The sequence below is a fragment of the Elaeis guineensis genome, chromosome 11 (assembly GCF_000442705.2).
Source record: "Elaeis guineensis isolate ETL-2024a chromosome 11, EG11, whole genome shotgun sequence".
In the NCBI taxonomy this organism is placed as follows: domain Eukaryota; kingdom Viridiplantae; phylum Streptophyta; class Magnoliopsida; order Arecales; family Arecaceae; genus Elaeis; species Elaeis guineensis.
The window spans coordinates 118,124,974-118,150,377 of record NC_026003.2 but is presented as its reverse complement, the minus strand read 5'-3'; the positions used below and the strand labels follow the sequence as shown (position 1 = coordinate 118,150,377).

Genomic DNA, 25,404 nt, shown 5'->3' with positions numbered 1-25,404 from the left:
TATAATATATATTATTAATAATTATATAATATATATTATTGATATATTATATCATATATAATTATATAAGGTGGAGGACTTTGTCGAGATTGGGAGGCCGGGCAGAGTGGATGAAGGAGGATAAAAGCCTATTATTAGAAAATAGAAGTAAAAATTTTTTATTTTCATATTTTAAAAATAATATATGTTATTTTAAAAAAAACAAAAACATAATATAGTAATCAAATATATTTTCTACATTGGATTTTGTGTTTTTTTTAAAAAAAAGAAAAAAAAAAAGACACCAAATGGGGCCTAAGCCAATGAGTTGTTTCGATATGCATTTCCATCGAACCTGCTGATTCAAGAAAAGAACTCAGTATGCCATATTAATATTTGTTACAGTTTGTATTGTAGAATAAAAATTATTACAATAAATGACAAATCCATATTATTATCTAGGAAATATTTGAAGCATTTGGAGACTATATTCTACCAATTTTGTCCATCTGTTATCAATCTTCTAAAAAATAGCTTCATGACAATGGCCGTGATTTATATTTGACGCAAGTCAATAAATACATTAACATTTCCAGCTAGCGCGCGTCTGTTAGTTCTCTCCGGACTCTCAAGGAGAGCAAGAAATTTAAGATTTTTTAAACAAGAAAAAAAAAAAAAATCCACACACAATATTTGTGTCCTGTACGCATTATTTTCAGAAATTGTTATCTGTAATCATATTTATGCATATTTTACATATAAAACCCGCCCTGTACGTCTTTTATATATAACCCCGTCTAGAATGTCGAGAGGACTAGTTCGTATTTCTCATATCCCAAGTCCCAAATCAACCACGGCCATATCCGTGTTTGTTCCTCTTTTTCCACTCCGGCGTCGGACGGCAAGCGATGGGATCACCGGCTGTGGCGGATCTCCAGCGTTCCAACTGGCCGTCTCTCGCTCTCCTTCCCTCCTTCTTCTCTTTCTCTCCAACCGACCTACCTATTTCTCGCCGTTCGGTGAGTAAAGAAAGAAAAGCGCGCCCTCTCTTAATTTCAACCAGCTGCCGGTTTCCACGGGCAAAACAACAACTTAGGCTCCAAGAAGGGAAGGGTTTCTCGATTGCTCGTATTGGTTCCACAAAAATTTTAGAATTTTTGAATCTAAGTATCTTGCTTTTTTAGGCAATAATTCTTCTCCTCATAGCGGTTTTTTTTTTTTAATCGTTGTCATTGTTTCCTTTGAACGAATTGGATTTTGATCACTTGTGACAAATTTCTAATTTTCTCTTACCTTTTTCACTTGTTATTTGTGAAGAACTACTTGTTAGTTGTTCGCAATCGTAGAAGGGGAATTTGAAAGGGATGAATTTCCTTCCTGAATAAAATTATTTTTACTTGGCCTGTAGGTTACTGCATACTAAATTATGAAATGAACCACGACTAGCTACGAGATAACGATTTTGTGGATTAATTCTGGGATCATTCCCGGCTGTTCTTTCTTATCATGGTCCAATCCACTGGCAACATGAGCGTCTACTGATCCTCCAGGCCAACCCCTGGGATAATTTTTCATGGATCTGTCTGAAGTTGATTTTTGATGAAGGATAATGCTCGTAGAAATTCTGATCGAAAACAAGCCCAGCCGACTTCGAAATATTTTTCTCCATGTTGAGCCTGACCTTGTTAGGATGTAATACTTGCTTGACCTTTGTTGATTTTCCAATTACGAGGCCCACCTTTTGCATTGCCTGGTACAAATGTGTTATGGATTAGACCATATGAAAAATGTTCTTTAAAAAACATTAGAAAACTGTGATCTAGACTGAATGGCTGAAATGGAACTCTGTAGATATGGCACCCCGATCTCTTCCTTCTTTATCTTGATTCACATATCAACGACCTTTGGTTGTTTTAATGCTGGATAGCGGAATGCATGTGAATGCATATATGAAATCAATGGCCTGGTGGTCTTCCCTTTTCCTTCCCATGACTGGAAGTGAAAATAATTTTGATACCTTCTCCAACTCTTGTAGACTTACTCCTAGACAAGCCTGGCATGCCTATGCCAAAACCCCTGGTTGCCCTAGATCCAGATATAGCTCTGTGCTTGAGCTATGATGGCCAAACTAAGCCCCATGTCTCTGCATCTGATCCTACTCCCACTGAGCTACTCTAGAGATTTCTCGAGCCTTCCGCATCTCAGCCACATCCATGTTATCAGAATTACTCTCCTCATCATCCTGACCCCCGGTCCTACACTACCTTGTAATGCTGCTAATACTCTTGTTACTTGTGTCATTGCTGCTGACATGGATCCATCGGGCATTGGGCTGCCATCTACATCTGACTGTATCTTCTTTGTTGCCTTCTTCATCTCATTCTATTCATCCAAGTGTTGGTTAATCTGTGCGCTATCATTGTTCTGTATTCTATTGCATTCTATTCGGTATATGTTGGTTGATTACATGGGAAGATGTTAGGTGAGAGGCGTAGGTGGTAGTAAAACAAAATGTTAGGTTGTTAGGTTGATTACATGGGAAGAAGGCAGCACTCCTTTTCAATCATCACATAATCTGAAACCAAAAAACATATCCTACAGTAAGTGAGAAGGCAGCACTTTATGTAGAAGAAAATAAACTTTAGAACAAGGTCTACAATGTCAGTGCATCTGATTGTATTGAGAGAAGTAAGAAGGCAGCATTATCATTCAATGAAGGTCTGAAATCTATTAGTTCCTGAGTTGGAATTAGACTACAATCTTGTGGTACGATAACATACTAGCATGTGCCTTTATCTCTCTCTCATTCTACTCAATTTTTTCCTCCAAGCCACGATTTACAATTCACAAGTAATCCACTTCATAGGAATCACAATTCTTCTTCTAATCCAATTTTTTTTAGTCCCAATCGGATCCCAAAGCAGAATACCGGTGCTTTCATATTTAGTCCCCATCATATATTCACAACACTATGTTTTCCCTCCTTTTGTTGATATCAACAATTATGAAATAAAATCAGGCATCCAAATAACCTCAGTGGTGGTTAGACTGGACCCTCAAGCTAGTTCTAAGCCCACATTACCACCTTCATCATTGGAAACCTTGAGGTTCTTTGAGGCCATCTAACAGATGAGCCATAAGCTAAAGTAGAAAACAAAGAAGCAAGGAAAGAGAGGAAAAAAAAAACAATCAAAATTGTTAAACTCACCTCGAGCTTTCTCGTCAACTTCAAAATATGACCGGAACCATCTGCCTGCAGCGAGATCCTGACAACCAATGTGCTGGTCCTTTGTCACCTTTGCCATTGGATGGGGGTGGCAATGGAGGAGCTGAGCAATACCGAACTTGGAAAGGGAGGGGCCTTGCTTGGAGGAGCCAGAGGCAAAGTAGCCAGAGATGGAGGAGCTGCAGCAATTGATCCAAGAGAAACCCCCTTTTTGCACTAAGGGGAGAGGTGAGAAAGCCCTTTTCGTAAGGGGGAGGCTCTTCACCTTGATGTCGAGCAGTAGGCTCTTGAATCAGGCGAATCAGGTGATTCTCCTGCGGTTCAGCTACATTCACACTCAAAATGAGCAGGCCTGGACCAAGCTGCCTTGGTTCAATATGAATCAGGCAATCTAGTCTAATTCACTTGGTTTTCGGAACCTTGGTAGACACTTGGACACCTAGCTGCTTCATGACACTCCTTTTTTTTTTTTTTTGGTACAAATGGGCGGTCACACCACTTTGGTGCAAGAGCAGCCCAAGAGATCAGCTTCATGACACTCCTTGACACATCAAAACCAGAAAGCAATGACACCATCATCGTTATGCATCAATTTTTGGCAGTTCTACCTAGAAATTTTAATGTAACATATCATTTAACAAAGTCCATTGCATTATGAAGCAATTGCTCCAACAAAATATTGATTACATATATATAATATAAAAATCTAGAAACATATCTATCTTCTCTTGTCCATCTTTTTTTTTTTTTTGAAAGAGTACATGTCCGAATTCTGAATCTTCCAGATAATTGGAAACCTGACCCCCTTGTCATGTGTCTAGGAATCATTGACTCGAAGTCAAAATGGTAGGATCTCAATTGGGGATATACGAAGTTGACATACTTTGATCCTTGGTCATGCATCAACAAACACAATCCATGTTGAACACGAATTGGAATTAGGCATAGTAGTAATAGAACCATAATTTCTCCATTAGGGAGTATCGGGTTATATCTTTTATTTGAATAATCTATGAAAAATGAAATAGAAAAATTATGAAAAGTCATTAAAAAAAATATATAGATATAATTTTAAAGAAAAAATATCGATCCCTAAAAAATACAAGCCTTATGTATCATATTCATGAACCAAGATATAGCAAAAGAATAAAACATACTGATAAATTAAATTTGACTTGGTAGAAGCGTAACTAATTTGAACAAACACTATACTACCAAGGTCTGAATTCTACAACATTTTAAGCTCTGAAATTTCTAATATTAGAGGATGATGGCTTTTAAATGTTTAATTTCAGAAAACTAAACAAATACGTGTTCAACGTGCTACTTTAACTGGAAAACAAATTGAAAGAAAAAAAATGTGATCTACTTTTACATGAGAGTCTAAAGTTTTAGAAATTAGTAAATGGAGTTTTATAAATCCTGGCTTTGATGCCTATTTATTTCATGGTTTGGTATTTGACATTCTACTTATAGGTATGAATGATAGAATAGAATGATTTGATTTCTTTTTGTTGCATTGTTATGTCAAAATCTTGAGCTAGTGGTTGAAAAAATTGATCCTTATGATCAAATCTTTCTTTATTCTTTCTAAAGCATGATTTTAAATCTCGTGGTATGTCCCTTTATCATTCACATACTGGTATGGTATGAACCATGATAGATATCTCATAGCTACTCATGGTTTGTCAAACCAGGATACCCCTACATAGATATGGATTGATACAGCATGTGATATGGGGTCGATGCGATATGGTAAGCTTGAGATTTGAAACTTTGCTTTAAAAAGGTAGAAATCTCTCTCTGATAGATAGAGAGATTATAACTATACCCATTTTTTATGATGCATTCCCTCTTATTTTGTTTTTCTTTGATATGAAGGAAGACAGATCCTAGGAAAATAGGTGACCATGGATACCCATATAATAACTTTCCTTATATTCAAAAAAAGGTAGATATATTTATCCTTACATATTTATATGTTTATAAATTGAATATGCAAATAAATTGACAAAAGAAAAGTGTCAAAAAATGGTGGTAACAGAATTTTGCTACCTTGCTGGCAAAAATTTCTCTTTGGAATCTTTATCTTTTCCTAAACTCGCATCCCCCACCCCAACAATATATATATATATATATATATATATATATATATATATATATTACTTTTCCTGTCCTATACAAGTAGAGAAGGCCCAATTACTGGGTTTTCTTTTTCTTCTTTAGAAGATTATCATGCATAACATCATACCTCAAGAAACTTTAGCACAGATATGCAAGATTTGTGTGCTTTACTGAGCTTCATGTCCCCCTAACATGACAAGTTCCAACCTTCTGAAAGACCAACCGAGTATCACACAGCTAAGGTAGAATAGCACAAAATAACCTCAAGTACTAGTTAGGCTTTTGGATGCATTATAATGACCTATTACCAAAAAGAAAAACTAAGGGAAAAGAGAGGTGAAGTTATAATGCACTATTCTATTTGAAATAAATATGGACGACTTTTAATTTCTTTGTTGTTTCTTGTTTCTAGTGATTCCTTTGGAAGAGACAAGGCCTGCTCAACATAAAAGTGACGAAGAGGCTTCAGAGAGGCCATTGTCACATCTGGTAAAGTCTTTCTCTTTTCTCAATCAGCTTGTATTTTTTGCCTAACATACATGCATAAGTAATAACAATTCTCAACCAACTCCTAAATCAGGCAACAAGGTACACATATATGATGGCTCATACTGAACCATACATTCTTTTGGAGACTTTTCTTTCTATTTCATCTTAGTGTGGAAGCTCTTTTGCTGGTTGTGCCTCTTTATTGGTGGGTCATGACAACCCATTTGTGTGCTTATTCTTGGATACCGAATCTTTTCCTAATTTTTGAGTCCAGTTTGATAGGTAATAGTGATGCGACACTGGATCTATAGATTACTAGATGCATGATTCATGTTCCTATCTTCAACTTTTTTTGATAATTTGACTGATTACTTAGCGGTAGGAGTTTTATACATGGGTAAGAAGAATAATGATCATGAATCCAAACATGCATATTGTTGGAACTTGGAAGTGTGATAATTTGTTTGATTTTGAAAATCAATAGAGATGTGAAAGGAGAAACAAACAGAAGAAAATTCAAAAAAAATGAAACCAGTGAAGCAAACCTTGTGCACTTGTTATTTCTTTCTATGCAATTTTTAGTTTATCTCCATAAGGGTCCAATAATGTAACCTAGGACTTAAGTCAAAAAGTTTTCGATATTTAGGAAAGTTTTTTTTTTAAATATATATGTGTGTGTGTGTGTGTGTGTGTGTAAAGCTTAGATTTTTTATGCTTTACTTTAGGTCAAAAAAAAAAAAGAGATTAGAACTTTTAATTTCTAACCTTGTAATATCTTGAGTTGAATTCCTTAAAAATTTTCAAGTGTAAATTGGGGGTGTATAATAGGCTTATATTAGACTTTTATAAGGATGAGTTAACTAAACCAAGATTTAAAATGCCAGTACCAAACCCCATATTGGCTGTCCCAGGTTGGGATGGTGCCAGGATGCTAATATATGGTCCGACATCCATGCACTTTATCGATATGCATTTTTTTTTGTTTGTTCATTGTTTTAACTTTGTTGTCCTAAATGAGTATTTGAGTAAATATTGATATGTTTTTTAGGAGGATTTTGGCATTGAGGAGGCTTGGTTGTTGTGAGGGTAGGTTGGATCTTCCAGTACAGAACTAATAGTGCCACCCTATTTCGACAATCACTTAAAATCCTTGTCGTGAACTATTTGGTCTTTTTCATTTAATCATGTTATTGTTTTTCATTGTTATCTTATGTGGGAGTAAAACCTAATATTTCCGTCCTTCTTTCTTGCTTGATGTTTGCTTTGTTGCCTATTTTGTCAATTTGAATTAACCTTTATTTCTTCCCAGTTTTTCTAAATCCTGTCAGACCTAAATAGCTTGGACCTATAGGAAGTGGAAGAGGTTGAAAACCACAAAAATCTAGGATCACCTGGTTTTATAATTTTTAATACTTAGACTTGCTATCACTAAATATATGATGGCTAAAAATTCAAATTCAACAACAATAATCTGAATTTCATGAAACACAAAATATTAATATGGTAAGTGCTTTGCCATCACAATGTATTTGCTTATTTTCAAAACTGTTGTTTTGAATTCTATGTTAGGAATTTTTTTTCTATCCATATTTTTATGTGGGCCTATTTTTGCTTGGATATTATAGTCTGCTCTTGTGCTTAATAGATGGTGGGCCTCTACCCACTTCAAAAACACAATTTGTTAGATCTAGCTAAGAGAGTGAAGAAAGTAGGTGACCGAGGAGGCGGCAAAGAGTAAGAGCGAAAAGAAGGTTGGGTTGGGGGGGGGAGGGGGAAGGTGGGAGTTAAATAGAGCAAGTGAGTGGGCAAGCAAGAGAGAGGTGTGTTACACCTATGAGGGGAGAGAGAGGGGAATGTGGGGATACATGAGGGAGTTGCATAAGCCATGACAAGAAAGTGGAGGGTGTCACTATGAGGGCCACATACCATGAGGGGGCATGCAAGAGGCTAGGGATTTCATTGCACCAAGGGAGGGAGGGGGTGGAGAGAAAGACAGAGAGCCCAGGGGTTTAGGGCACACCTTACGAGGAGGGAAGTGAAGGGGAATGCAGGGTGATGGGATGGTGTGTGCATTTTGCGACAAAAAAGAGGGGGGGGAGAGGGGCGGGGCGTTGATAGTGTTGCTGGGTGCACACTGCTAAAGAGTGGGTTGGGGAAGGAGAGAGCGGTGTTCGCGGTATTACAAAAAGTCCTTATGGCTGGCCACTAGAAGGCATTGTCTGTGAATTATTGGAACAAATAAAAGTTTGCCGCAATTCAGGTATGGCCCTTCCTGTCCCCTCCATCTCTCACCCCGATTTCTTGATTATTTCTTTCCTACTTTTTATTTTTTGAAAAGATTCTTGCCTTTATTTATACCATCCATTTTTCTATTCTTTTAAACCTTGGTTTCTCTCTTATTTTCTGAATAAGATAATTTTAGCAATGTGAACTTCTGCTGTAAGACAACTGTGGATGACTAGAAGTTGGCAAATTACCTAAAGAAACATATCCTTAGGATCCACTCAAAAAGATTAAAATAGAATTTTTGATAATTTTCATAAAAGTAACCACTTTTCTAATCCATTTTCTGTGAGGGACAGTGATGAAATTTCTCAACCAAGTCCATGATTTTCCTAAAACCTTTAGGTCCGCCTACTTGCTCATATGTTATCCCAACTGGTCTTGCATCGGTAGAGTTTTAAGTTACTTAAGGTGTAATTCAAGTCAAACTAAATTTTTAAAAAGCTTTCTCTATGCCAAAATGCATAGTGGAACATGCAAGGCAATCATAGAAAATGTTCATTAAAACACATATATACAACTAATCAAGTGGCCTTAACCCCGCCGCACACACCCCCCCCCTCCTCTAACGTAATAAGACCTTCACTTGGGATTTGTTGCTTCTTACACTATGATTTACTTATTATTTTGTATCAACTATCAAGTATATGTTGCATATATATATATATATATATATATATATATATATATATATATATATATATATCAAGTATATGAAGCCTGTTGGAGCTGTACAGGTAGTTGAAGGTCAGCAATTTGTGTTAACTTGTCCAAGGAAAATTCCATCCAATTATGCCACCTTCATTGACCTACTGAAATCGACCTACATTCCAGGTACTAAATCCCTTTTATAAGTTACAAAAAGTTGAAGATGTTATTATATTGTGCTGGTTTTAATGGTTTGTGTGTATGTTTTTGTAGCTAAATGGGTTCGGCTACTCGTTTTCAACATCTTAAAGCAATGTGAGTTTTGCTCTGACAATCATGTTTTGTCATAAAACTTGCTTGGTTAGGAGCTTTTGTTATGTTCTCCATCATATGCCTTATAAAAAGGGAAGTTCAGGGCTATTATTTTTTTCTAATACTATGTATAATATTATTATTATTCTATGTAATATAATTTGATATAATTATGAAAGATCTATCTGGTAGGTGGGTCAAGCTAGGAATCTTTAAGTGAGCCTGGGCCTGGCCCGATGGACTAGAATTGCCTTGGCTGACCCATCCAATGTAAGGGCCAGAGCTAATTAGTCATTGTTAGTGTGTCAACGTCTTCCAAAATATATATTTGTACTCACCAAAACTTTAAAGGTCGCTACTACATTACCCATTTATGGTTTTGTTACCTCACATAGCCTCAAGCTTTTATACGAATTCCACCAGGTTAAATAATAGCCTATGCATAGCAGTATAAGATTCTAATGAATTGGTAATAAAAAAATTTTGTTATCGGCCTTGTTTGTTATTGGACAGTATTGATAACAATTTAATACCTTGTGTGCCCAAAGAAAAATCATAAACAAACCATGAAACTTATTGCTTCATTGGCTAAAGTTTCTGGTTACCGGGCCTACTGGTTGAGTATGTCGACCAAAAAGATCATTGTCTAAAAATGAGCACCCCAATATTTTTCTTGTTTATTTTAATTCCAGTTATATGCTATTTATTTTGTTTTTTTGTGATAAAACTTATGCTACCTGCATGCCTTGAACCTAATGATCACAATAAAAATGCTTAGCATGATTACAATGTTATTCATATGATACTTCATATTATGAACTTGGCAATGGTCACTAGGGTCTGTATTCCCCTCGCCGAAAGGAATATAATGGTCTTTCACAAACTTTAGAAGGTAGAAATGATTGACACACACAAAGAAGTTTGTTCGCATGTGCACATGGCATGAATGGACTTACAGGTATGTAGATAGATAGGAGAGAGCTGGTGGAATCAACCATATTTTAGATTCCTTAAAAGGACAAATTTACCTTATATTATGATGCTACTCTTGAGGCTCAATTCCACATTCATCTATCACTATTATGTTCTTAGTCTGGCAAATTTTGGGAAGAGAAGCACGAAAACAACAGTGAAATGTAACAAACATCTTGCTTTACCACCATTTAGAATGGATGCCTCCTTTTCAGATAGAGGGCAATGAGAGGGATTAATTTTTGATCACCCAATTCAATAGCTCACAAATTGGAGTTCACACTTTCAAGCATAACAAAGTTTAGCTACAGGGGGTTGTTCAATAAATGGGAAACCAAGTACTCATATACTTACCATAGAAGGCTTCTCAGCTGTCCAGAGCTGGTGCATGTACTCAACTGTTCTATGAATGTAATACTAGCAGTGACTATACTCAGCCAATGCAAATCAGGATTAATTAGATTACAAAATCCTCTGTCAACATCTCAATCATGAGGCTTTCTATCCACTTTTTCACCTTGCCCAACTTTAAGAATTGACGTAGTTTGTCCTCATTCAGAGCATAAGAAGCAGACTTCTTTAGACACTGCCTACTTGCTGTTTAATCGTAAATATGTAACACCAGTGCATGGCACAGTTAGGGAAGCTCACAAACATTCGACATTAAAATGAAATCTCAAATTTCTACATCAGGTACACTAATTTGGAATCCTTGAACTTCACATTGCCAATTTTTTGATTGCAGAACATAACGAAGGAATGGTGACTCGATTGTTCTGAGCTATTTCATTCTCATTAGCTGATCTTGTTTGCTTCTGGACAGTGTTCGGCAGAGTTAAGTCCCTTGAAGCACGAAAAAGGGACCACAAACAGGCCATGGAGCTTATTTCTCATTTAGCTAAATATGAAGGTTATTGGGATTTCCTTGAAATGGGAAAACCATCTAAACAAGGAGAATATTCCCAGCAATTTAGTGGCGTTCCAAAAGTAGAGGAAAATAAAAGCCAAGGGAAGACTGATTCTCCCCTGGCTGATGCTTCGCTTTCTTTGCCTCCAAATCAAAAGGGAGAAAAAACCCAAAAGAATGGTGACTCAAAGGATTCTGGCGGATTGCGATGGAGTGATTCACCCTTGACACTTGGTGCAAAAATGGGCCTTCATGAGTTTGTAAGTCAAATCTTGAATGATTGCCCGGAATCAGCAAATTACACTAATCCTGAGGGGCAAAATGTTCTCCAAGTGGCAATTCAGAATGGTCATGAAAAGATTGTAGATATTGTGGAGTCATTGACTTGTCATGGAAACCCAGTCCTGCCATCTTGGTTGTTGTCCAAGCGTGAAGATAATACCAACAACACTATCCTGCATTTTGCTGCTGAGACAACCATTAAAGGAGGGGCTTCTGCTCTGCAAGTGCAGTATGAACTCCAGTGGTTTGAGGTAAGATTGCAGAAACTGCTCATTATGTTCGTTATTCTCTTTTTATTATGGCAAAGATAGTGTGATTTCTCACTGGAATAATGTCTTTATATTTGTATACATATACATATATTCATATATATTGACTTAGAATAATCTGAATTGCAATATCATGTTCTGTCATTTTTCAAGCACAACTCTTATTCTTTTGTGTTTAATCAAGTATCAAGAAATGGGCCCATCTTTGCATTGCAAAGATTCCTCAAACTCTACTCATGATCCACACTATTAGAAGATGCTAGTATCATTCACTATTGTCTTTGGTTCTTAACCTGCACAGGGGGAAGCATGGGTAAGAAAAATCCTGACCATCCAAAATCAAGTGGGTAATGAAAGTTGGGGGTATCAACTAGTAACAAATAATGATGGTCATGTAAAGTCTCTGCTATTTTATATAGAAATATCCCTTGTTCTTATTCATCCTACTTCAAATGCTTTGTCTAGGAGATCCATGAGTTGAGGGCAATGTCTATTAGACGGTCTTGCTTTTGATACAGTTATTTTCTGGAACCCTCGTTTTTTTTTGCTTTAGATGTTAAGTTGATCTACATTTGAAAGAGTGAAAAAAGGTCAGGGACAAACCTTGGTGGCTCTGCTGAATTTTGTAAAATGCTTGACATATGAAATTTCATAAAATGCGTGATAGTGTAAAAGAGAAAGATGTGCAGGGCAGATAACATGGACGCTAGAATAACATGCCGAGATAAGAAAACTAGAGCAAAAATTCTCTTCTATATTTATTTGGTATGTTTGGTCAACACTATGTCTAAGATTGGCCTTTGATATTCCTGTTGCATGAAGTCAGAAGAAAATGCTTCAAACCTGAAGACCTTATTTTCCCCAAATTTCAAACAAGGAACTACCTAATTCCTTATTTTGTTTAATGATGTTCTCCAGAGGATACTTGAGTGGTGGCTTGTCTTGAACGAATTTATAAGTGATTAATTATGCACATCAAAAGCCCAAATTTGCAGTCCATTACAGGAGGTGACAATGCAGTTACACTTCATTTTCTTTCTACCATTTAAAAGATTTAAGCCAGCTTGCCTAAGAAGAACATGATATGATGTCACCATGCATGATATGAATTGACTAATTATGCATACGATGGGACATATTTTCTGACCTTTTGTCTCGGTCATCATGAAGCTGTGTATATTCTGAGCTTTTTCCTCACAATCAATGCAGAGAGTGAAGAAGCTGCTTCCCAGAGATCTACAGAATAGCCGAAACAAGGAAGAGATGACAGCTCAAGAGCTCTTCACCAAGAATCATGAGCCAATGGTTTCGGAATCTGGGAACCAACTGAAAGGACTAGCAGGTACATGCTCTGGTCTCCTGGCTGCTGTAGTTTTCGCCACTAGCTTCTCCATCCCAGAGACTTGTAATAAAGAAGAATTTCGCAAAATGACTGCATGCAAGATATTCCCTCATGCATATGAAATTGGACTGTCATGTGCCACAACTTCTCTAGTTTTGTTCATCTCTCTCCTGACCGCACGTTATAAGGAGCAAGAGTTCCGCCGCTCCCTCCCCACCATGTATTTTTTAGCTATGATGACCTTCTTCATGGCATTGGTGGCTCTGCTCGTGGCTTTCTTTTGCAACATCTACCTCAGTATATATGGTGGGAAGGGCAGACTTGTGATTCTTGCCGGTGAGCTGATTGGTGTTCCAGTAATTTGCTTCCTTGTGCTGTTGTTCCGCGGATACAGATTTCGAAGTACCTCCCTTCCACGTGTTTGGCGTTGAGAAGCATGCTTGGATCTTGCCGTTCGATAAAAAATAGTGTGGTGTGCTCAAGGCATGATCAGCAACTTCTTTGAGGCTTTTTATTTTTATTTTTATTTTTTTGAGCTTGTTGGAGCTTTGCTGTTTGAGTCCGTCTGGTTATTATCCTTGTGCTGTTTGGTATTTAAACATTACCTAATCAGATGATCTATGTTGGATTGAGATTATCCGAGTTACCTAAATAGGGAAGAAAGAATTTATTTCTTCAATTATTAATTTGAATATGCAGGTCTCTATGGAAGATTTGGCTTGACTTGGTGGCATGGTAGCATTTATTTATGAAGATATATTTCCAAAAGAAACGGCAAGCGTTCTCGAAGTTCGACAGCATTTACTCGCAATCTTCCAGCTGCAAGGAATGTAGCAATGCCGAGCAAGAAGGCATCCAATCCAGATTTATCTCGTGTTTATATAATGCTGTGTTAAGCCAAAATTAAGAGGTTGTCGGCAAGCTCCTCCATGAAGGGGGACAATGTTTCAGATAGAATATTTTCATCATATTGTATGATTAGATTATGCAGGACCGAGTCAAGCTAGGTATATGTTGCAATCCTGAGCCCGGCATAATGAGCCAGACTTGCTTCTCGGTCTACCAATGACTTGGCTAAGATGACTGGATTAGTGGGTTTTTGTTTTCCTTTTTTTTTTTTTTGGTTGGATGAGTAAATTTTCATTGCAACGGTGATGCAACATCACTGTCGTAATAAATCAATCAACAGTCGGAAAATGGTAAAATATAGAAAGGTAGTGTGGGGTATTATTTACGAAAATTGATGAAATATACGGCAATCAATGAAATATAAAGGTTCTCATTGATTTGTTACAAATTTGACATGATATCATCGTTGCAATGAGTATTTTTTCTTTGTTGGGGGTGGTGGCCTGGTGGGTGGAAGAGGATTGGATTGGTGTTCCATGGTTAAAAGCAGTGAATTGATATTTTTAAAAAAAGAAAAATACATTTTTGTTTGCCAAAATTATGAAAAGATGCACACCATATTACCTATTTATGGGCCTTCACCTCAGATATAGATGATAAGATTTAACCTCAAACTTTTCTATAAAATCCACTGCATTAGCATATTAAGTATTCATAGCACTTTCTGTCTATGATGTTTTGTTTATAAGAAGTAACGGCAATCCATTTCTAGCTTGGTTACTGTATTATTCATTCAAGAAAAAACTTACATTATATATATATTTTTTGTTAGACAGTATCTACCATAAATCAATACGTTGAACGCTAGCATTAAAACCATACACAAGGCACGAAACTTATTACTTATTTTGCTAGTGATCCTAATCACTAGGATTCTATTGACAAGGAACAGACCCCTACAGAATAAAAATCCACCACAACTGGGAAATGAAACACCTCATAGAGGTGGCACTAAGGATTCCGAGCAAACTACATGGAATGACTCTCCCTCAACTCTTGGTGCAAAAATGGGCCTCTAAGAGTATGTCACACAAATTTTAATAATATGTTCAGATCCATGAAATACCTTCACAGGGAAAGAATGCCCTTCCAAGGGGCAATTCAACATGGTCATGAAAAGATTGTAAAGTCAATGGCCACCAAGAACAAATCAGTCTCACCATCTCAGTTGTTATCCAATACTGAAGCACCACCAAAAAGAAAAAAAAAAAAGTCTGGCGTTTTGCTGCTGCAGAAACAGTGAAGAGAGGAGGCTTCTACCTTGAAAATGCAATATGAGCCTTCATAATTTGAGCTTTAATAATTGAGCTAACATTGTTAAAATTTTTTGTTCATTTTTTAGGCATTCTATAAAAAAGTACTGTTGCTGCAAGGCTCCAGAGATGAGGTCGTTGCTGAAGACCTAAGAGTTGAGTTGATGTAAACTGCGAGCAAAATCTGCAAAAGAAGTCCCAAAACTATGTGGTGTCCTTCATTTAAGGACTTTTCGATGTTTAAGTCAGTTGGAGCCTTAAGAACAAGTAGCGAAAATAGAGAAGTAGAAAGCAAAAAATGAGAATATGAGTAGAGAGAAGTAGAATGAACTCTAAGTGGAGAGAATTCTTATTCTTCAGTAAAAATTTTAGCAGAACTTTGTCTCTATAAGTTCAAATTTAGTTTGGACTTGACTTGACTTATTTTCTAAAGAGCACCTTGTCCCATTTTAGAGAGGGAGTTTGCTTAGGCCTTAAAACAAGTTTGTTCGGCTGTTAGAGATTTGTTAGGCTGTTAGATCGTTTGAGAACTGTTAGGCCATTTGAAATTTGCTGGACCATTTAGTTGTTGTAATAGAATGGCTATCTGTGAAGAGATCATGGGATGGACAAATGAGCTAGAATACAACTGAAAGATAGTTACGGCTGAACTGGATGATAGCTGTTAGATAACCATACGTACTTTTGATGGTATGTCGATAATAGATCGATATGAAATGACTGATATTAGTAAATATCTAAACTGAATGTCATGCCTTGAGTGTCAACAATCAGGTCGGTCATAAACGGACATAAGGTAATAAAGATCGGAAGATAACCGAGGAGAGTGTCCTATTTAATAGCAGTTTTGGACCAAGCCGACTTAGAAGATTATACTGAAGAGTCAAGTCGGCTAGAGGCCGATGTAATCTGAGAGTATCATTAATTAGATAATGATCGACTGCCACATATCCAGATGATGATGATTTCAGTCTTCTGATGAGGTCGGCTTTCTGCTGACTCTGATTTTCTGATGAGGTCGGCCTTCAAGGCTCACATCAGTATTTTTATTAACTTGATAACTGCTGAGCATGAGTTTCGAGAATATTGATTGAGGTGGTAAGAACACACAATATGTACCATATCATTTAATTATTGATATGTCTTATTTGGCATTGAAAAGTTTACTTGCTTTGAGTATTCTAAGCTTTCATATGTAATTTTCTATTTATGTAATGTAGACAAATGGGCTCTTATTCATCGCATTGATTTTTTTTTTTTTATATTCCTTGTAACTTAATAAAAAAATATTAGGCAAAATAGTCAATCATATATGGGTGTTTTTGTGCAATATAATCAATAATTTTGAAGTATATAATGAAAAAAAATCTCTAGTCTATTTAGTTATTATCTCTAGTTATTTTTTATTTTTTTTTAAATAAATATAATTAATATCCAAGCAATATCTATAATTTTTTGAATTCAACTTTTTGCCATTGTTATATCTTTCAGTTACTACTAAATATGAAAATTTAAGATAAGCGAAGCAACTCGCTATAACTTAATGTCATTTTCTGTAGGTATAATTTAATTAGATACTTTTAAAAGCATGTCTATTAGGTTGTTTTTTAAATTTTTATTAAAAAAACTCAAGATAATCGTATTGTTGTTGGATAAAGATATTTGAGAAAATAATAGTACAAAAAATTGTACATAAAAATATAAGTCAAGGCATCTAATTTACCTAATTCTTCTTTTTTTTTCTTTCTTCTCTAATTTTTGTTTCTTTCTACTAAGAAGGAAATAGCATTTCATTTTGTTTAGAATAATATACAAAATCAATAAGATGTTATTTAGATATGAAAGTAGTATAGATATTATCCATCTAGATTATTTTTATATTCAAATCAATTTGAATATGGATAGAAATTTGAAGATCCATCTAATATCCGTATCCATATCCATATCTGTTAAAGAAAAATTGATATGGATAGATAACTATCCTATTCGTATCCAAATATTCGAATTTGCATGTAATCTTATAAAAATTTATATAGTATCTATTAATTTTTTTTAAAAATATATAATCATATAAATATATTATTAGTTTGATTTAACATCTATTTAGTAATATCTTTGATTATATGGTTAGAAACTTTGGCTATTTAAATTATATCCATATTTTTGATATCTGAATTTTATCCGTATTTATTTAAAATAAATATAATTATAAATTTTATATTTAAAAAATATTTATATTTATATTTGATGAATATAAAATATGGATATGCTATTCGATTTATATTCGACTCAATTTCAATCCTCATATCATTACAAATAAAAAATTGTATCAGCGTCGGCAACCACATATTAGTCAAGCTATGGCGGTGTTACACAGAGAGGAGAAGAGAGACGGGACCACACACTCACTCTACGTATCACGTGACTCGGAAAAAGTTTGAGAATCTCTGTCCATCAATTTGAACTTGAAATAGGAGGGAAAGCGCGACACGAAATACGTTTCCCCCTTCGGTGCACCCAATCGGGCGGAAAAAAGAAAAGGTGCCTGCCCAGATAAGTAAATTACTAGCACATAATTATAATAATATACATAAAGTTTTTTTGGACTTTGGAAAGCTGGCAAAGTTCTGATAAAATAATATGCGACAATAAAAAAAAAGCGTAAATATACTGTGATTAACTGAAAACAATACCAAATTAAATTATAAATCCATGCCAAGGAGATCGAGCTCTCGGCCTCGATAATTTTTTATTTTCCTTCCCAACTGAGGATATTTATTTCCATTGCCCGTCATTTTGCCCCCTTCTTCTGGGCGGGGCGGCGAGGGTTTGGTGGCAAAGAAGAGATGGAGGACTTAGGGTTTTCCATTTTCCTTGGATCAGAGGCCGATTTGACCCTAAATCTGTGAAAACCCCAGCGCGTCGTCCCCTTCGTGGCTCAGTCTATTGATCCATTTCGAGGTAGTATCCTATTCTCAGTTTTCCATTCCGCCATTTGTTATCATTCCTTTTTTGGATTTCATGGAAAGGAGTTTTTTTCCTTTTAAATTTGGGTTTACGCAAGTATTATATATGCAGTGGGAAATGGAGAAGATCTAGCGGAGATGTAATGCTGATACGTTTTTCCAAAAATTTCTTTTTCTGCATGGAATTTACCTTATTTTTTGGAAATTTTGGAAATTGTATGTAATTTTTTTTCTTGTCATTTAAGGCGTCTTTTCGGAGCTGCAGGAGTGATTTAAAGGGGGGTTTGTTTCGGTGTGTAGTATAATTTTAGTCGGTGCTGTGGAGAGGAAAGACTTAGTGGAAGTCCGACGAAAAGAAGTGTAGAATAGGTATTTGGGGTTTTGAAGAATGGATGATAGAGATTCTCCGAGACTGGACTCGTCCCCACCTCCGAGCATAATGGTGGATAGCAATTCCTATGTAGCTGGAGCACCAAATAATTCTATGGTAGTTCCAAATTCAGCAGGAATGATGCACGGAATGCGGTTATCCTTCAATCCTATGACTTCTTCTGTATCGAAACTTGCGGATTCACCTGGCTCTTTGTATCATGGTGATGGTATGTCTGGCGTTAGACCAAGTGGTGTACTTAACATGGGTGAGTTGATGAAGAAGAAGAGAGGAAGGCCAAGAAAATATGGACCTGATGGTGGCATGGCTTTGGCTTTAATTCCTGGACCTTGTGCTTCGGGTTATTCTAATAGTCCAATGTCAGAGCCAGCAATTAAACGGCGAGGCCGCCCTCCAGGATCGGGAAAGAAGCAACAACTTGATGCCTTGGGTAATTATTATGCTACTTCTTTTTGCCCTTGTAAAAAGTATATGTATTGTATACAGGATATGCTATTCATATGTGAAAATAACTGCTACAATAAGATGTGTTGCTTAAATTCTAAGTGGCTGATTTTACACCATACCTTACATTGGTTCTCATGAAAGTTCCATTTTTGCTTGTGGTGTTGTGCATAACTATTTGAGTGTTGAAGTCATTAGCTATTATGAGTATCTTTGTCATATCTGTCTGGACGCATTCTTGCACTGTTAATTCCTGCATATGTAATTCAAGATTGTTGCTGTGAGTTTATCTTATCTACAAACTTACTCAAACTTTTTTGTGCTAAGAGGTCTAGCAAATATGTTATATCTATCATATCTCCTTTTCTTTTCTATTTTACTTTTTCTTGGTGATCTTTTGTAATCAATGGCATACCTATCGTCCTTTCTTATAGTCTGCATAATTCTTTCTCAAAATACTCAAAATTCTATTTCTGGGATATGGCTAGAGATAAAAGGCAAGCAATATATATCCTTACTCTTCTTTTCGTTTACATCGTTTGGTGTCTAGTTTTCAGCCACTAATGTCTTGATGCTTCTAATTCTTTTGTCTAAAAGTAAATTTTCTAAATGTTGGTCTAAATTAATATTACTATTCTTTGTAATTTCAGGATCTTCAGGGATTGCTTTTACTCCACATGTTATTACTGTTAAAGCTGGAGAGGCAAGTAGATAAAAACTGGTGCCAATTTATCTCTTTACACAATTTAGCTCTTATTGCAGGATCAAGCTGATCAGAGAGAGAGAGAGAGAGAGAGAGAGAGAGAGAGAGAGTTTGCATATATGTCTTTTCCTATATCATGTTCCCATCAATTTCAGTATATTCTATTGATTTTGTTACATGTTTGTTTCATGCTCATCATGTTGATGTTTCATATCCTCTATTTTTTAAATGAAAAGGAAATATATAGTACGCTGTTTGATAGATGGTTTCTAAACTTTGTCCCAATCTCTGAACCAGCTTATCTGAAGAGTGGGCTCAGCTGCAGAGTCTTATATGAAATGCCAAATTTATTCCATATAGAACTTGTCTATGTAAACTTTTTGCTGCTTCTACATTTCCTTAAATGTGGTGAAATGATTTCTCTAGAATAAATTTAGATATGTGAGTTCATGAAGATTTGGAAGCATTCGGATATTAAGTTTAAGAAAAATTTAGATGCAAAGTATTGTTTTGACATATTTTGACTATCCTAGAGCTCAAAACTCATAAGCATTTTATTTTCATATATAGATTGCGATCATATAACCCAATGATATATTACACTCTAAATTAAATTCCTTAAACATTTTATTTTCATGATTTTCCTAAATCATGTAAACATTTTAAGAAATAAGAAGATGTCCAATTTTTATTTCTTGATTTATTTTATTTTTCTTTGTTTTTATGTCGTTTTAGTTTATAGCATTTGAATTTCTTTACAATTTTCCATTTAAAAGGCCAAAACTGCCAAAAAAGCTGAAATTAAAAGTCGTTTGTCCGGCTGAGATCATAATTGAAACTGAGCTTTTTTGCCTTGTTTCTAGTGGATAAATTCAATGTTTCGAGGATGTACTTTGAATTGCTAAAAGTCTTTGGTTTACATGTTGGTAGATTGCACCTATTTGTTTACCATCAAGCATGGAAATGCGTATGTATGCTATGACCTGTATGTGTTTTAGATGCTGCTGTTGGCCTACCACTAAAAAGTGAAGCCAAGTGTAGTCTATCAGAATCTTAAAGATAATTATTTTGTAATTTGTAAGAAGAAACTGTACATTGGTTTTTGATTTAGGGCGAGGGGGGAGGTTTTCAAATGAGGAGGAATTGATGCTACTCTTGACAAAAGGCTCCTTTGAGGACCTGAAAATTATGTTCTGTTTGTATCCGTTCACTAAACTTCAACATAGGAATGACCAGAACTGATCTTTTCTAGTTCTCAGCGGGCTAAATTTTAGTTCCATGATGGCTTTTGTAAAGCTTTTTAACATGAATATTGAACTGTCAAGCTTAAAAGCCATAGTTTGTTTCTATTCTAGTTACCTCATGGTGTATTAAAGCAAGACTATGAATCCGTCATGCTAATAATTTGGTCTAAATTGTCCTAGTTATTGCTGCAAGCCTAGGTCTCAAGGTCTATGCAACAAAGTGATGAATTTCTTCCATCTATGGTATGTTTACCTGATAGCCAAGGTGAGGTCTTAACAAGGGTAATGGTATTTAATGATTGTAATGTTTAAATTGTCCAACCCTTTTAAAATGTCCAACCTTTATCCTTGTTTCCTTGTTTTTTACTCTCTTATTCGTGAAAATATCACGCTTCTATCTAATACAAGTTGTTAATCCAAGATCTTAACCTGTAATGACCTATGACAGCATATAATGCTAGCTTCTAGTGATTCTCTCTCTCTCTCTCTCTCTGTGTGTGCGCGTGCGTGTGCGTGTGCGTGTGTGTTGGGGGCTCTTTACTGTTTACCATGAACTATGACTCTTGAGCAATGATGATCTGTGATGTAAATGAGTGCCAACCGCTCACTACCTATCATAAGGTTCTTGCTTCAACCATCCATCAAACTAGACTGCGAAATCATCATGCTCATAGTTCCTCCATTTGCAGGAAAAATTCAAGAAGCTGAATTATATCCATGCATTGGGTTATGTTCTGGTGGGCTTGACAGGGTGGGTTAAATGTGTTTGTGAATTAAGCTAGTCAGGTCATAGGAGTTCACCCACCGGCAGGTTGAGTCATTTTCTGATTAAAGTTGTACGCACCAGCATAGGAATTTGAACCATCTCGAATCTTACTTGTTGAAGTGATCTATAGTACTTCTTGCTTGGCAAATTCCGAGGCTGATGCAGTTTGATCAATCTCATAAATCAACCTACTTAAGTGGTCATAGTAAGTGAAGTTAATGGCCCAGTGACCAACCTGTGCCTTTAACTCAGGTAATAGAAGATTAGCAAGATCTGTTTTGTAGATCACTCAACCATATATCTATTTTGCTAGCTTTGAAATTTCATCTGTTGTTGTACATGTTTCCATGCTGGTGTTATCAGCTCGTCCCAACTTTGCCATCTTACTGTTTTGGTAAATATGATTAGTGTAATTCAGCCACACTACGCAATAAAACTTAGACTAACCTGCTATCTTGTCGATCTCAGTTCACCACTAATAGCTTGTGCCACAAAATTACTTGCTTTGCACGGTGTTAGCCTCACCATAATTTCCTTCACCATGATGCAACTTGTTTAGATCACTTTCATAGAATATAACTTTCCACATCTTGTGAAGCATGAGGCTGTTCCTATCCAAAATTCTTTACTCAGCCTGCATAGAAGTCAGAACATATACTGGAAATCTTGCCAGTCACTATTTAATTATCCTTTTATATATCATAGGTCTTTTTTTGGTTTCTCTAGTTGTCAGAACTCCATAGATATGTTATGGGTTTCAATAAACATTTCTTGATACTCAAAAGAAACGATACCATTTTCCTGGACTATGTGAGGTGTCTGAAACACTGTTTTATCGTACTGTACCTTCAATTTTCTCTAATATAAAATCTGCCCCCTCTGTAAGAGTCTTCTCTGAATTCTTTAATATACACAGGAATAAGCTTAAAGATAAGTATGCATTCATAGAGATGTCTTTGCTTTGTTTTAGCAGGATGTGGCTTCAAAAATCATGGCATTCTCACAACAAGGTCCTCGAACAGTCTGTATACTTTCAGCAAATGGTGCCATCTGTAATGTCACGCTTCGTCAGCCAGCAACCTCTGGTGGAACAGTGACATATGAGGTTTGAACACGGGAATAAGCTTTGATTAATTTCATTACAATCATAGATTAGCAGCAACACATAAAATAACCATTCTCTGCCTATTCCCATGCAGAGATACTTATATGCCTTATCTAGATTTAATCTTGTGAATCAATGGTGATATCTTCACATACGAATCTCTTAGTTTTTTTTTATTTGAGAGAGCACTGCTACTGATTTGCAGGTCTAAATCAGTTTGAAATATTAATTGTACAGAAATGGAGAAATATGAAAGTTTTTCATGTCCATACATATGTTACTTGTGGAACAATATTCAGTGCTGCAACAAATCTCGTAAACTCTTTTGTTATTTGATGATGCCAATTGAAAACTATTAGCATTCAAACTTAAGGTTGCAGCTATTCATGCATCCTTCTTCTAACCTGGCCTAGCTAATTTTTCCACCAATATATTAATGCATTGAGAAATATAAGCCTAGTAATTTAACCTGAAAACTATTTTCTGTTCCGGATGCAATTAATCTTTGTGAACCTTTTATTTCATCTGGACTCTGGATGATGAGGAAAGGTGATTTCTTTTTTGTTGCTTTGCCTGAACAGTAATAGTTGACTATAAAGAATGTATGGGTTTTTCTAGGTTAGTTTGGACAAGTAATTTCTGAATGCTCATAAAATGATGGTACCTCATGCTAAAGACTCTGACAACTCTCAGTTACAGATTATCTGGTTTTAACATTGAAAAATTTCGATACTTAAACCCGAGAAGTGTCATAACAATTGTGGGAAGATGATCAGATTTGGATGGTAAACTAAATCTATTGGGTGAAGGGGATAAAGTTGTCATGGGGAGCTGTGTTCTGGAGTTCAACTATTGAATGAATTCTGAATTGTTTCATAAGCTATTTGATGTCAACTCTAATATACTGCTAAAATGAGCAAGTATTGCACGTTTGAGGAAGATACTTGCTGTAAATTCCATTTAAGATTTATACAGATTATGATTGATTGACTTCTATGTGATTTAGAGCAACCGCTAAACATGTTTACAAGTAAAAGACTAAAGTGCTCCAACATGTGGCTAGAAATGTGGTAAACTCTGCTACTATCTGGTAAACTCCAGTACTATCCTGTTATTGAACATCTCTCTTGGCAAAATATACATAGCCATATGGTCCCTTCAAGGTAGAGATTGCAACTTCAACTTGTCTTACAGAAATCTATGAAAAAAGCAACTGCATGAAGTAGAGAAGGAAAAATCAGGGAAGTAGTGCTAGATCAACAATATTCTAATGGGCTGAAGAAAGGACTGAGGAAAGATGCCAAGTTGGTGCTGAATGGTCTATTCTAAAGGCATTTCTATCCTCTTCCCATAGGCAGCAAAGACTAATTATCCGAAAAGACCATTTTGCCCTTTCACCTGTAGACCAGCTTGTTTTTTCCCATCTCTTAGACCATGAACGTTGGGCATATGCCACCGATAGTAGCAGAAGGTGTCATCAGATTTGCGTGAGTGGTTTCACTAGAATTTCTTTGTTCATAAATTACAATATAATTAATTTCTGGGCACACTAAATGCTCTGTAGTGTGGATTGTGGTCCAGTGGAGGGGTCAGTAATATTGGACGGTTTAATACAGAAACTGTTTGTATACTTTTTTTTTTGCGTGTATATTGCTCTTAATCTAAGTTTGCATCATGTCTATTATAGCAATTGATCCGATGTTGATGCAGGGCCGCTTTGAGATCATCTCTCTCTCAGGTTCGTTTCTTCTCACAGAGGATGGTGGCACTCGTAGCAGAACTGGTGGGTTGAGTGTGGCATTAGCAGGTTCTGATGGCCGTGTCCTTGGGGGTGGTGTGGCTGGAATGTTGATGGCAGCTACACCTGTGCAGGTCCATATCTAATTACCATTCTTGTATTTACATCATCTCCATTGATGCACAATTTGATGCATTCCAATTTTCCATGCATGCTCAGGTTGTCATGGGCAGCTTCATTGCGGAAGGGAAAAAACCAAAGCCGGAGCCTTTGAAACGTGAACCCTCATCAGCCCCACCTCAAATGGCAGGCTTTGGGCCTTCTTTGGCAGCAAGCCCACTTTCTGAAGGGACATCGAGTGAATCGTCTGATGACCCGGGCAGCCCCATAGACCGGAATGGTGGCTACAACAATTCCAGCCAGCACATTCAGTCTGCATATGCATCCGTTGGTTGGCCGCACTCTGCAAATCAGAACAGGCATGATTCTGACATGAAAATGATGCTTAACTAACAAACTTCAGTTTGGAAGTCTTTCTTGCTTGAAGGAAGATAGTCTCGGGAGTTGGATCAGTGTATTTCTTAGTAGCCTTCGGAAGTTGCTTCCTTCAGAGAGCAGTTTAGGAAACAGACCTTTTCCTGTTCTCTAACTTTATGCCGCTGCTGTTGGCAACTTTTTAATAGAAATTTTCTGTTGAAAGCTGAAATCATGGCTATCATTGTAGTTCAAAAATATTTGCTTGTTTTTACTTCCGCAATATTTATGGATGTAGCATTTGGTGACCAAGTACCTTGTGACAATTCAATTTATCTTAAGCACTTTTTCCATCTCTTGGGCGATATATGACCTAATTGAAGTAATTTTTTTATTTGAGAACATGTACATAAAGAATGCATTTCAAGTGGACACATTTTATGTCGCCCATGCCTCACCTTATGAATTGCCATCAAAGGATAGTATTTTCTGTTCATGATTTTATTTCTTATTCAAATTGTAGGCCTTATTCGTTGGGTCATCTTAGAAAATTACATGGTTTGGGTTGCTGTGTGAAA

General features: G+C 36.2%; 2 protein-coding genes across 11 annotated transcripts; both read left to right on the top strand.

Moving 5' to 3' along the window:
• Nucleotides 1–787: 787 nt before the first annotated feature.
• Nucleotides 788–14,130, top strand: LOC105053871 (uncharacterized). Of its 7 annotated transcripts, none has more exons than XM_073245590.1 (7): nt 789–3,433; nt 5,742–5,818; nt 8,839–8,935; nt 9,023–9,064; nt 10,857–11,473; nt 12,701–12,833; nt 13,533–14,130. In XM_073245590.1, the coding sequence occupies exons 1-7, from the start codon at nt 3,376–3,378 to the stop codon at nt 13,583–13,585; spliced, it is 1,077 nt and encodes a 358-aa protein (XP_073101691.1). In that variant the 5' UTR covers nt 789–3,375; the 3' UTR covers nt 13,586–14,130. The 7 variants fall into 7 exon arrangements, with proteins under 7 accessions (XP_073101692.1, XP_073101691.1, XP_073101690.1 ...); XM_073245589.1 differs by lacking the exon at nt 13,533–14,130 and adding an exon at nt 4,903–4,960 and having other exon boundaries at nt 791–998; nt 12,701–13,525; XM_010935190.3 differs by lacking the exon at nt 13,533–14,130 and having other exon boundaries at nt 791–998; nt 3,239–3,433; nt 12,701–13,525.
• A 3,575-nt stretch (nt 14,131–17,705) lies between these two features.
• On the top strand, nt 17,706–25,179 carry LOC105053872 (AT-hook motif nuclear-localized protein 10). Of its 4 annotated transcripts, none has more exons than XM_010935194.4 (6): nt 17,706–17,956; nt 18,262–18,782; nt 19,447–19,499; nt 22,480–22,614; nt 24,325–24,486; nt 24,572–25,179. In XM_010935194.4, exons 2-6 carry the CDS (start codon nt 18,350–18,352, stop codon nt 24,863–24,865), a joined length of 1,077 nt encoding a protein of 358 aa, XP_010933496.1. In that variant the 5' UTR covers nt 17,706–17,956; nt 18,262–18,349; the 3' UTR covers nt 24,866–25,179. The 4 variants fall into 4 exon arrangements, with proteins under 4 accessions (XP_010933496.1, XP_010933495.1, XP_010933494.1 ...); XM_010935193.4 differs by having other exon boundaries at nt 18,227–18,782; XM_010935192.4 differs by having other exon boundaries at nt 17,709–17,956; nt 18,207–18,782.
• Nucleotides 25,180–25,404: the final 225 nt, after the last annotated feature.

What these genes read in the sequence shown, in the direction of transcription:
- LOC105053871 (XM_010935190.3), top strand. Translation starts at nt 3,376, where the DNA reads ATGGAGGAGCTGCAGCAATTGATCCAAGAGAAACCCCCTTTTTGCACT. An exon ending in TTTTTGCACTAAGGGGAGAG is followed by an intron (nt 3,434 to 5,741) that starts GTGAGAAAGCCC and finishes TCTTGTTTCTAG; the next exon opens with TGATTCCTTTGGAAGAGACA. An exon ending in AGAGGCCATTGTCACATCTG is followed by an intron (nt 5,819 to 8,838) that starts GTAAAGTCTTTC and finishes GGAGCTGTACAG; the next exon opens with GTAGTTGAAGGTCAGCAATT.
- LOC105053872 (XM_010935194.4), top strand. Translation starts at nt 18,350, where the DNA reads ATGGATGATAGAGATTCTCCGAGACTGGACTCGTCCCCACCTCCGAGC. An exon ending in GTGGAACAGTGACATATGAG is followed by an intron (nt 22,615 to 24,324) that starts GTTTGAACACGG and finishes ATGTTGATGCAG; the next exon opens with GGCCGCTTTGAGATCATCTC. An exon ending in TGGCAGCTACACCTGTGCAG is followed by an intron (nt 24,487 to 24,571) that starts GTCCATATCTAA and finishes ATGCATGCTCAG; the next exon opens with GTTGTCATGGGCAGCTTCAT.